The following is a 13,117-nucleotide window of genomic DNA, read 5'->3' on the forward strand; positions in this document are numbered from 1 at the left end:
CATCCATTATCATCTGTTGTCTCATATGCAAAATGCTCAATGGAGTATTCCTCATTCTGTCACAACATTAGCTCTTTTATTGAGCCAACAACTTACAAGCAGGCAACTCAATTTACTGAATGGATAACTTCCATGAATGAAGAGCTAGAAGCACTCAATCGCAACAAGACCTGGGATATTGTTGATTTGCCCAAAGGGAAACGTCCTATTGGTTCCAAATGGGTTTATAAAATAAAACACAACCAAGATGGAACCATTGCCCGCTATAAGGCTCGTCTAGTGGCAAAGGGATACAACCAAATGGAAGGAGTGGATTACTTTGAGACTTTTTCACCCGTTGCAAAGCTTACTACAATTCGATTACTGCTTTCAGTAGCTGTGGCTCGTCAGTGGCACTTGGAGCAGCTAGACATAAACAATGCATTCTTACATGGGGATCTATCCGAGGAAGTCTACATGTCCATTCCACAAGGTGTTGCAGTTGATGGCAAACAGAAAGTATGCAGATTAAGAAAGTCCTTATATGGGCTTAAGCAAGCAAGTAGGCAGTGGAATGCTCGCTTAACAATGGAACTTTGCTCTCTTGGGTACTCACAATCTTCCTCTGACCACTCTCTTTTCACCAAAGCCAATGGGAAATCATTTACTGTTCTTCTGGTTTATGTGGACGATATGGTTCTGGGAGGAAATGATTTTGATGAAATAAGTATGGTTAAAAGTCATTTACATCTTTTGTTTCAGATCAAAGATCTTGGGCCATTAAAATTTTTCCTTGGCCTTGAAATAGCCCGTTCCAGTAAAGGTCTAGTTCTCAATCAACGAAAGTATATTCTAGAACTATTGCAAGACAGTGGATTACTTGGCACAAAACCAGTCTCCACTCCCATGCAACCTGGTCTTCGCCTCAGCCAAAATCAAGGATCAGTCTTTTCTGAACCAGCAAAGTATCGAAGACTAGTAGGGAGACTTCTTTATCTCACTAATACAAGGCCTGATATTGCCTTTGCTGTTCAACAATTAAGCCAATTTGTGGCAAACCCCATGCAAACACACTTTGATGCAGCTTGTAGAGTTCTTAGATACTTGAAGGGTTCCCCAGGTAAAGGATTGTTCTTTTCCTCTGTTAATCAGCTAGTTGTTTCTGCATTCTCTGATGCAGATTGGGCAACATGCCCTGATACTAGACGATCCATCACAGGTTTTTGCGTTTTTCTTGGTTCTTCTCTTGTGTCTTGGAAGTCCAAGAAACAGACAACTGTGAGTCGTTCATCTGCTGAGTCAGAATATCGAGCCCTTGCTGCTGCTACATGTGAAATCCAATGGCTCACGTATTTACTTCATGACTTGCAAGTTCCAATTACACAACCTGCCATGGTATATTGTGACAACCAAGCAGCCATCCACTTAGCACACAATCCCTCATTCCATGAGCGCAGCAAGCATATTGAATTGGATTGTCATGTTACAAGGGAGAAGATTGCTGCTGGCTTGATACATCTTCTACCTGTCTCGACCACACAGCAGCTGGCTGATGTATTTACGAAGGCTTTACACCCTGCATCTTTCCATGACTTTCTGGTCAAGTTGGGGTTTCATGATATTCACCTTCCAACTTGAGGGGGGGTGATGAGACTCAGTTTTGTTATCTACGTCGTGTCACCATTGAAGCTACGTGTCTTACAGTTAGTTACATTGTCCACGTGTCATGTAGTTAGTTAGAGTTCTTTTGTTTCTTACTCGTTTATTAGTTGCTGTATATATACTGATATGGACCTTTGAGTTCTGTATTCTCATTGATTCAGTTTCTTAAACATTCAAAGTATGAAGTTCTCTTCTATACTTGCTTTCTTCTTTCTCTATTGTTTGAAGTGCTTGACACAAATCCTCGTGGGAACGATCATTACTCATCATTTTATTACTTGTACGACTAGTACACTTGCTAGATATGCAACAAGTTTTTGGCTCCGTTGCCGGGGATTTGTTATTTCAACATTGACAGACACCATTGACATTTAAGATTGAATCTTTTATTTTTCAGCAATTTAAAATTTTTGTTCTTTCTGGTCCATAGCGCTAAAACATTCAGACGTGACCGTTTTAGCGCGATGCGACGCATGTCAATGTGCAAATGTCTCTGGAGACCAGCGCTAAAACGCTTGATTTCAACGTTTTAGCGCTGGTCCACTTATATGATTTTCGGTTATCTCATATGTTTCACATACTCTCACATGTCTCTGCATTAGTTTCTGCTATTTTCATTTTTTTAGTTTCTTTTAGTTTTATTTTGCTATTAGTTTACTTTTGTAATACAGTTAAGTACATTGGGATATTCACTGTTTTTGCATGATGCACATTACGATAGTACTGATGCTATTGGTTTATATATGAATGTGTTTCAGTGATCCATTGCTGTTTTAGATTTAAATTAGTTCCTGAGGACAGCAACGTTTAAATCTGGGAATTGGGTGTGATTGAATGGCATGCAAACTTCATGGAGATATCACACGAATTGATGAGCCAAAACAGGGAAACATCTCAATCTCTTTTCTTTTCTATGTTTTTAGTGTAATTTAGATGTTAGTTGTGATTCAGAATATGGATTTCAGTTTTAATATGAATTTCATGAGGATTTGACTGATCAGAATTTTATATGATTGATCAAATTAAGGATACAATCTTATACCTTGCATTTTGAGCTTAGATGAAATGATTGCATGACTCATTCAATGTGTAAGAGTAGAGAGATTAGTTTTGATGCATATAGAGAAAGTCAAGCATGCACTCTGAACAGTGAGAATTTGAGCCTATACAGAAAATTTTGTTCAAAGAGCACTTCACTTCATGAATAACTCTAGAACTTGCCTTGTTTCTTGCTTGAAATGGTTCAAGATGTATAGGGTAGAATTGATTGAGACACTTCCTTTTTGAACCAGAAAATTTAAATGACCAACCTTAATATTTCCATTGCATGAAACCCTTGAGCCTAGCATGTTGTCTATAAAACCAAGAACCACATTTATTCCAATCCTTCAGATTAAAATTTTCAGATAAGTGATAATGGATGGAGTGTTCTGTGGGAAGGAAAGTGTTTTTGCAATAAGTGAATGCAAGGTGTTGGAAATAAAGGAAAGAAAAAGGTATGAAATACAAGTGTTGGAAGAGACAGAGGAAAGTATTAAAGACACAAAGTGTCTGAAAGAAAAAGGAAGAAAAAGAGAAATTCTTTGTTAAAGACACAAAGTGTCAGCAAGAAAAGGAGGAAGAAAGGTTCAAAGAAAAGAACAAGGAATGAAAAGGAAGAAAATTGAGGGAATTAAGAAGAAATTGATTAATTACTGTGAATTCTCTCTTATCTGAATCTGATTCATTTGATCTGAACTTTCCCTTTCATAGAAACCCTTACCTCTAGTCAAGCCACACACCAAGCCTCATTGCTAATCATACCAAAACCTTTTTGATCTACCTTATGGATCATTGTTACTATGAATAGTGAGAAGATGGGCAAGCTTATGGCAGTTGAAATGCTGTGAAGAGTGAGTGATAAGTACACCCTTAAACACTAGAGTGCAAGAGAGTCAAATTCTCATAATTTTTGAGAAGTTCCTAGTGAGGGGGTGTTGTTGTTTGGAAGTCTCTGTATATCATCTCTACTGATCTGTTGAAAAGTCACAAATGATGTTGGGCAAATCATAGGAAATAAGAGATTGCATGGTTATAAGCTTGTATCATAAAATGTTGATCTTTTGTTAATTGAAGTCCATCCTCATGAATTTCATTTGTAAAGAATCTCAATTTCTTCTCTGTTTTTAATTCATTGCTGAGGACAAAAATGTTCAAATTTGGGAATTGTGATAAACCCTTGGTTCATCAGGTTTTTAAGCATGAATTAATATCAATTTGTGTGATTAAATGGATGGAAAAGAGGTTAATGTCCTGGATATCTCTCAAATACAAGTTCTGAAGCTTTTGTTGAAAATTTACATTGTTTTTGTAGGGAAATGAAGCTCAAGAAGCAAAAGAGAGAAGGAAGAAGTTTCTGAAGAATGGGAAAATTCTAAGAGTTGGGCGCTAAAACGCCCAAAGTTAAGAGTTTTAGTGCCCTGCTGCAAAATGAAGCCAAAAAGTGCTGGTGCTGAGCGCTAAAACGTCCAAGTCAAGCGTTTTAGCGCTCTGATGTGCGAAAAGGTTCTGGTCGTGAGCGCTAAAACGCCCAAATCGAACATTTTAGTGCCCAAGACAATTGAAAGCAGTTGGGCATCCGTCAAAGTTGGACGCTAAAGCGTTCACTTACGCTAAAACGCCCAGAAGTGAACGCTTTAGCGCCCAAGTCAGTTTTCAGTTGTAATTTGTAAACTATAAAAGGACAAGGGGCCTTCATACTCTGATATCCAATCATATCCATTCTCTTATATTCTGACTTTCCCCATCACACTAGGAGAAGGGAGATCATGTCAGATCTTTCATAGATCTGATCTGACTCCTCATTTTCTCTGACTTTCCAAATTCTTAGGATTTAGTATTGTAATAGTTAGTATTCTTTCATGTAATTGTACTTGAAGATTGAAGACTCAACTATCATGACAATGGAGTTTGATCTTTCTTCTTCTCTTGCTATTATTTGTATTATGTCTGAGTAGAGTCCTTTGTAGTCTGATTCAATGGAACTCAAGTTTGAATTTATGAATGGTTAATTAGATGTTTTGTTTATCTATTATGTGATTGTATGAAGTTGTCTTGATTAATTCTTCATGTTGAGGAACAGTGTAGAACAGACATGTTTACATTGTTTCTTTATTATTGACAACTTCATCATCAGTGTTCTAGTAGTCAAGGGATTGATGCTAGGATTCTGATGTGATCTTAAGACCTTAGTAATTAATGCATATATTAAGATAGGAATCACCAAGGGATTGGGGTTTCTGATTAATGTGTCTATCAGGGTAGTAAGGGATTACATCTTGAGATGGTAAGAAAAAGGTTGATCAACATCACATAGTAGATAATTCATAATGGAAATTGGTTCATCTATAAATTCATGTTTAAGGGAAAATGACATCTGACTACTTGTTTACATTATAATTTACAATTTATTTATTTATCAAGTTTTAATTCAATTCAGTGTAGTTTCTGGTGACAAGAAATCTATGCAATCTATGAACTTTTGTTTGATTCAACTCAAGTACATATGGTTAGTCAGTGCTTGACACAAATTCTCGTGGGAACGATCTTTACTCATCATTTTATTACTTGTACGACTAGTACACTTTCTAGATACGCAACAAAAAGTCCAAACACAAAATAAGGATAAAATAGACTAGTTTGTTTAATTACTAACAATGTTAAATATGAACTTGGATGGAAAAAAATCATAGCGAATTAATTGATAAAAAAGTATAAGAATATAATTGTAAAAGAGTAAACCATAAATAGATTTATGAACTTTTTTCAATTTTATATTGCAATGTAAAAATAGAGAGAAAAAGATAGAAAAAGTTATAATAAAGAAAAGGAAAAAGAACTAAGGGGATGAGGGGTATTGAATTCGGATTTCAAAGGATTTTAATGGATTATTTTTGGACAAAAAAATCCATTGGTATTCAATTAGGATAATAAAGTATTGAAAAAAAGTCATGTGGTATTCGATTAGGATTTTAAAAAATTATTTTAGAGTTCGTCCAAATTCATTGGTATTCAATCTGGATTTTAAACAGGAAAAACAATCTTGTGGTATTCAAAATTTTGACGATTTTAATAGATTTTCTATTGGTGTGGATTTAGTAAGACTTTTTAGTGAGAAATATAAATAGGATGCCTATCTGACAATCTTATCCTAACCCCCTAGAATTTTTTGAAATTTCTCTATTGCAGTGTCTTTTTTTTTTCTTTGGCGGGTTAACTCGCTTGAAACCTGATTTCGCCATGGGAATTTCGTCAAAGCTCAAAAACAACAAATTTTTGAGCGATTTACATCATAAAACAACTTAGAAACAACAAACCAACAAGATTCTAATATAATCCACCTCAACAACAGCAGATTTTTGAGCGATTTTTTTAGAGCTTTTGAAAGTTTAAATTTTTTTTTCCCAAGCTATGGGTCGCGATTTTTCTTGACACAAAAAGATATATTTTTGTATTAAAAATAACATAAAACAGTGGAAAAATAACAGGGGAACTAAAACCCTTAAACCAATTTTCGTTTTACATCAATGAAACAATAGCAATTTAAAGAAAGTTTGAAACTTTCATAATATGAACCCTATATTTCGTAACAATGTATTCATGAACGAAATTCTATCACTATAAAAAACAATTTAAAACAATTTTTGTGTCACTAGATAACTATAAACTTGTTTTTCAAAAGCCTCAAAGTAATTTAAGGTTTCAATGTATCAATTGAAAATAATTTGAGAAAATTTCTAAACTTTCATGTAATAAAATTCATAAATTCAGATTAGAAATTTTCTTAGATTACTCAATGAAAACATGCATATGATATACAGTTAGAAAACTCTCATCACGTAATTGCAAAAAATTCCAAACGAAATGAATAGCTTTGGTACCAAATGAAGTAGATATTTTTCAATCCATTGGTCAAACCCAAGAGCAGGAACGAGAAAGTGCTAATGCGTTGAGGACTAGTATAACTTTAGATATGTGGAGAGCTGTTTGCTTAGTAATTTTGAATATTTGTTAAAAATTATATTATGTTTTACTTTTTTTTATTAATATTATTATATTTCTTTGTTATTTTTTTTTATTCTTGTAATTTTGAATATTTGTTAAAAATTCATATGATTTTTTAAAGGGTTCGTTTTTTTGCAGTTATTGCATATAAATTATCTACAGTAAGTCCAATACGACGTCATTTTGGGACATAAATCATGGTATTTTTATAATTTTAATTTATTTTAGGGCTATTATAGTCTTTATATTTATAATTTTTTAATATTTCAATACCAAAACGATTTCGTTTTGAGAATAAATGCAGATACTTATCTGCAGTAATTGCAGAAATATTTTTTCCTCTTTTAAAATCTTATAAATTCATATTCTCCTTTCAAATCTTATAAATTTTATTAAAATTCTTTAAAAGTAAATCTTATAAAATCTTGATGGTAAAAATATCTTTTAAAAAATCTTTAAAATTCCTTCAGCTGTAAATAATCTTCTAAAATCTATAAGACTTTTTAATAGTTTTCTAAAATCTATAAAAACAAATTATCGCAAAAAAAATCTTTTAAAATCCGCCAACTAAGTCAAGTGAGAGGGACATGTTCTATATCTCCCCTTCTTCCCTCTTTAATGTGTTCTGTTGCCTCCTCTGTTTTCCCTCGCTCACTTCACTTCATCTCCTTGAATCTCTGTTACCTTCGACCTTCTTCGAATGATGAACGCACCCGTCATTGGTTGGTTCTCTTCTTCTGATTTCTTTCTCTTTCTCCCTTTTCTTTGTTTTCGCCTGCACTTCTTTGTGTTCGGAGAATTGTTACGGTAAACCTTATTTTTTTCTAGGGTACCTTTCTTTCATAATTTTTTGAACATTTATTTGTTTCTATAACGCGCAATTAATAAATGTTTTACAGGTTAAAGATTGGTACCCTATGAAACAATAAAATCAAAAATTAAGTAACTTTTTTTTTTTCTTCTTCTAAATTCTGATATTACTATTTTGTGGAATATTTGAAGATCCGTTACAGGGAGATTTCCCGGAAGTGATAGAGGAGTATTTGGAACATGGATGTATGAAATGTATTGCCTTCAATCGTCGTGGTACCCTTCTTGCTGGTAACTCTCACTTTATCCCCCTTTTTATTTGATGCATTCTACTCCTTCCATTTACTTGAAAATTCTTCATGTAAATAATTTTGTTTTAGAAAATGGGTTGTTCTTACAAATAGTTTTTGTCTCTTTTGAATGGTTAATTTTATTGAGCAAATACCCTTTCCCTAATTTGGGACAGAAGTTGGTGTTGTTGCCGTCACGGGTTGGATTCATGTAATTAGCATCTTGGAAATGCATGGTAAAGGGTGCCCCTACTATAAACCCTTTCCGTGAACCCTGTCTATAGTGGGAGCTTATAGTACAAGTACTAGACTGCCTTGAAATACCTTTCCCCTAGTTGCCTAGAAAAGAAACAGGCTTTGTTATGTGTGGTAGTTATGCAGAATTTAAGGGTTCTATCAATAAAGATGTACAATAAAGATGTAGTCAATGTTTAATTTTTTGGGGGTTTGACTTGGTCTTGAGTTATTGGATTGGTACATTTTGTTTTGCTTTTCTGGCAAATAGGGCAGCTGCTCAAGTTTGAATGGAGAATTTAAGATGACTTTGTGTGCTGGTGATACTCAATGACATGACTTATTGTTACTTTACCAAGTTATAGTTGCTAGTGTACTGGAAAAAATGAGGTATGAATGCAGTGGTTTGTTAGAATATGTTTAGAATGTCATTGTTGTTATTTTATATATGTAATGTTGATAAGTGTCGTAATTAAGGAACAATGTTAGGAGATGATTTGCAGATTAGTATCCTTGTAATTAATTATGGCCATAATTGATACTCCCGTATGGTCTCCTTTTGACATGGAATTCATAAGCTCTCTGTTTTCAAGTTGGCATTAGAGCAGGTTTCTACCCAACAAACCCTAATCTGCTGTCCCCACTGCACAGCAGAAAAAGCTTCCCTGCAGTGCCTAAATTCCAGTAGTTTCTTTCCTCGTTGTGCCTCAATTCTGCCAAGCCCCCCACTTCCTCAGGTCTTTTTGACAGCAGTTCTTGCATCGTTCAGTTCTTTGATGACCTCAAGAGTCAAATTTTGGTCACAAAACTGCTGGGTCATCACTTGAACCTCCAAACTGGATGGACCCTGAATCAGCCTGTCTAGATTGGTGTTGACTTTGCTATTATAGACTATAATGGAGAGACTTTACAAAATAGTAATGATGGGTATGTGTATTTTGCTTTGCTATTCAAGTGGAGAGAGCAGCTGGTGTACTATCAAGAATATAAGCTGACTTTATATGCAAGTGATACTCAATATTATAATTGCTCTACAACAAAAAATGCTTTTCCCACTAGGCAGGGCCGGTTACATGGATCAAACAACGCCATTGGATTCTATCAAAAACCAAGTTTAATCCTCAATATTTTAATATATTATCTGATGATGGCTGGAAGGACATTTTTTGTTTTTTTAGGGTTTAGGCCCAGAACTTGCAAACTCTGGTATCATCTTGAGATGGATGAGAAGATTTCTGAATTGCTGGAGGAAATGGTCAGCAAGATTAGTTATATATACATGATTGATGATTTACAATCTCTAATATTAGGAAACTAGGAAAATAGGGAAACTAGAAATTAGGAAACAGCACAAGTCAAATCCTAACGATTTACAAAAAATTATACAGCCCCTAAATAGGAGAAACTTTTGAACAGACATCAAACATGTTTGCTTTGTGACTGGTGAGATAATGTAATGAGTATGTTTTATTTAGCGAGTCTTTGCATTTTGGTGAATACTTGCTGCTAAATCATGTGGTTCTGTGCTCTCCTTCTCTCTGCTGTTATGCAATTTGCCAGAGACTGGACACTGGTATGATGAAGCATTTATTATTGAAACTTTTCCTATGCCAAGGTCAAATGCTTGGACTTTTTGGTCAACAGAAAACCTGGATAATGGAAATTTATCTTATGCAACAGTCAATCTTCTGACAATATAGTGGAAGAGGTTCAGAGGGCTTGTTGGAGATATGCCTGGTTTGGGCTGAGGATTTGTATAGATTTATGATGGTAGTTGTTATCATATGTTGCTGTGCATGATGGTCTAGAAAAGAAAATGATATTGGTTGCAATGCTAATTATTTGAAGAATTTTGGTATACAAGCAGGCAGAATATTGCTGGGACTAATCTTCACATGTGTGTTGGTAGTGAGGGATTAAGCCATACTAGTAAAGGCACTCATTAACAAACCTCAAATGGGGATGGGGAGGGGGGATTCAAAAAGAAGAATGCATAGACCTGATGGAACTGATGGGAAGTTTCACAATAACATAATCACATTCGTACTGCTTATGTTTTTCCAATCTGGTGACCATGCGTAGGCATTTGATGTGTATTTGGTGATATTCCTTATACTATTTAACTCCAATTTTTGCATTTTCTAAAGAACCACCTTGGTGTATATGTTGGGGTGCAAGAAATTAAAATGTATTGAACTCTTTTGGACAATCATGTGTGGGGTTCAATGTGGGTGGTTATAATAGTTAGAATCTTCTCTAGCCCTTTTAGGAATGTTTCTGCACCTAAACAGATGCAAAGACCTTGGTGCGTAACATTCTTGCTCACTTGTTTCAACCTTTACTCTTTAGGATAAAAAGCTTTATGATTGTGAAATTCATACTTTAAAGTGTTCCATTTTTCTTATCTTTCAGTGAGGGTAAAAGCGCATGTATTTAAATTATGTGTTAGCTGTAATGTTTATTCTTTATTTTTTTTCAAGTGGCTATTGCTTATGTTGCCAGTGAATTAGAACCTCTGTGATTGTGAGTTTGGTCCAGATGCATGTGCTTTGTTTGGAAAAGCAAAATCCACTAGTTTTAAGTATTTGGCGTAAAAACATTTTGAATAGATTTTATTTACCCAAATTTTTCTTTTGAGATTAGATTTAAAGAAAAATTATTATCAGTGTATTTCTTTCTGATTTATGTAGTTCTTCTTTTGAAGCATAGACTTATATTGCATACTGTGTTCCTGTCTATTTGCATGTGGGGTTGGATAAATATTATATTATAGCAAGTGTTGAACTTTTATGAATTATTAATTGGAGATATTATACATTATCAACTTCCTCAATTTTGATACTTGATTTGATCAATTGAATCAGCTGGGTGCAATGATGGAAGTTGCGTTATCTGGGATTTTGAAACCAGGGGCATTGCTAAAGAGCTTCGAGATAATGAATGTTCTTCCCCCATAACCAGTATTTGTTGGTCGAAGTGTGGTAATCGAATTCTTGTATCTGCTGCTGACAAGTCTTTATCACTGTGGGATGTTACGGGTGGTAAGAGGATAACAAGAATAGTTTTGCAACAAACCCCTCTACAAGCTCGTCTTCATCCTGGTTCCTCTACACCATCTCTCTGCCTGGCATGCCCTCTCTCATGTGCTCCAATGATTGTTGACTTGAATACAGGAAATACAACTTCACTTAAAGTTTCTGTATCCGAGATATCAAGTGGACCAACTCCTGCCTCACGCAACAAGTGTTCTGATGGGATTACCTCCTTCACACCAACTGCTGCATGTTTTAGTAAGTATGGAAATTTGGTTTATGTGGGAAACTCAAAAGGGGAAATTCTTGTAATTGACCATAAAGATGGTAAGGTGCATGCCATGGTTCCTATCTCTGGTGGTTCTGTAGTGAAGAACATGGTGTTCAGCAGGAATGGACAGTATCTACTAACAAACTCAAATGATCGAATTATCAGGATCTATGAAAATCTTCTGCACTTGAAAGATGAAGTTAGGGCACTTGAAAACCTGAATGAGAACCTCAATGATCTAGATGATGTTGAGAAGTTGAAGGCTGTAGGATCTAAATGTTTAACTTTATTCCGGGAGTTTCAAGATTCTATCACAAAGGTGCACTGGAAAGCACCCTGTTTCAGTGGTGATGGTGAGTGGGTTGTTGGTGGTTCTGCTAGCAAAGGAGAACACAAGATTTACATATGGGATAGAGCTGGGCATCTTGTGAAAATCCTTGAAGGACCTAAGGAAGCCCTCATTGATTTAGCATGGCATCCTGTACGTCCCATTGTTGTATCTGTTTCTTTGAATGGCATAGTTTATATCTGGGCTAAAGATTACACTGAAAACTGGAGTGCATTTGCTCCTGATTTCAAAGAGCTTGAGGAGAATGAGGAGTATGTGGAGCGAGAAGATGAATTTGATTTGATTCCTGAGTCAGAGAAGGTAAGAGAGTGTTAGATGGTCATGCAGGTCTTCTTTTTTATTTGTTTTCTACTGTACATTTTTAGTCCTAAGATCATATGCTTGCAGGTAAAAGGATCTGATGTTAATGAAGATGAGGAAGTTGACATTGTAACAGTGGAGAAAGATCCTGCTTTCAGTGACTCTGAGATGTCTCAAGAAGAGTTATGTTTCCTGCCAGCAACTCCCAGTCATGATGTTCCCGAACAGCAAGACAAGTTCTTAGAATGTTCTTCAAAGCTGGTGGACAGCAACAATTCTGGATCCCCATTTTCAGAAGAGGCTGGACCAAATGGACATATAATGAATCATGCCTCAAGTCCAGTTGAAGGTAACGTCACACCTTGCACTATATGCTTGTGACAAGGTATTTGGATTCCTAAGAATCATAATTTTTGAAAGTAAAAAAAAGTATTGAACTGCAAATTTGTAACTCAGGCAGCAAATTTATTTCATGGCGTCTTTATCTGAATTTTGGTTTCTTCTACTCTGCTGTGTATGGAATTTGCACCTCTCAACTACATAGACTCTGTAGGTACTATTGTGTTTGCATTTTTTACATGCCTTAAAAATTTCTTTGCAGAAGATGCTGGCGGAACGCGCATTAAAAGAAAGCGGAAACCTTCAGAGAAGGTGTTGGAGTTGCAGGCAGAAAAAGTCAAGAAACCCTCAAAATCTAGCAAATCATCAAAATCTAAAAGTAAATCTTTGGTGGATGAGGATAATGGTAATGGTTATTATGGTGATGAGCTTTCTGATGAATAATGACAGATTGCAAATTATTTTGTATGAAAACACGTTTTACTATAATTTATTGTCTTTCTCTATTTTTCACTTTTGATAATTCTTGCCTTTGCACATTGTTGCTTGACCTGCCACTCCTCTCTTCTCTCTCTCTCTCTCTCTGACCCTGTCCTAATTTTTCAAGTTGGTGTTGGCCTAGTGAAAGCTGGTACTTCCTTTCCTACATATATATGATTTCTGGCTATCTTGCATACAAGGGAATTGTCATCAGATAGGTTCGAGACTTTTTGTTCTCTATACGGATTGAATTCAGCCCAAGGTTGTTAACTTGTTGAACTATGCGTCTAAGAAAATTTATTAAGTTTCTCAATGCTATTTGAAATAT

The 13,117-nt window shown here is 35.2% G+C and overlaps 1 protein-coding gene across 2 annotated transcripts; it reads left to right on the plus strand.

The window, feature by feature from the left end:
- The first annotated feature begins 7,319 nt into the window (after positions 1–7,319).
- On the plus strand, positions 7,320–12,777 carry LOC133295493 (protein RBL-like). 2 transcript variants are annotated; one of them, XM_061494334.1, is made up of 5 exons: positions 7,320–7,406; positions 7,687–7,785; positions 10,883–11,970; positions 12,058–12,319; positions 12,572–12,777. In XM_061494334.1, exons 1-5 carry the CDS (start codon positions 7,385–7,387, stop codon positions 12,751–12,753), a joined length of 1,653 nt encoding a protein of 550 aa, XP_061350318.1. In that variant the 5' UTR covers positions 7,320–7,384; the 3' UTR covers positions 12,754–12,777. The 2 variants fall into 2 exon arrangements, with proteins under 2 accessions (XP_061350318.1, XP_061350319.1); XM_061494335.1 differs by having other exon boundaries at positions 12,575–12,777.
- Positions 12,778–13,117: the final 340 nt, after the last annotated feature.

This window comes from Gastrolobium bilobum, unplaced genomic scaffold, assembly GCF_033153095.1.
Source record: "Gastrolobium bilobum isolate Gb01-03AN ecotype WA unplaced genomic scaffold, APGP_CSIRO_Gbil_v1 utg286, whole genome shotgun sequence".
In the NCBI taxonomy this organism is placed as follows: Eukaryota; Viridiplantae; Streptophyta; class Magnoliopsida; order Fabales; family Fabaceae; genus Gastrolobium; species Gastrolobium bilobum.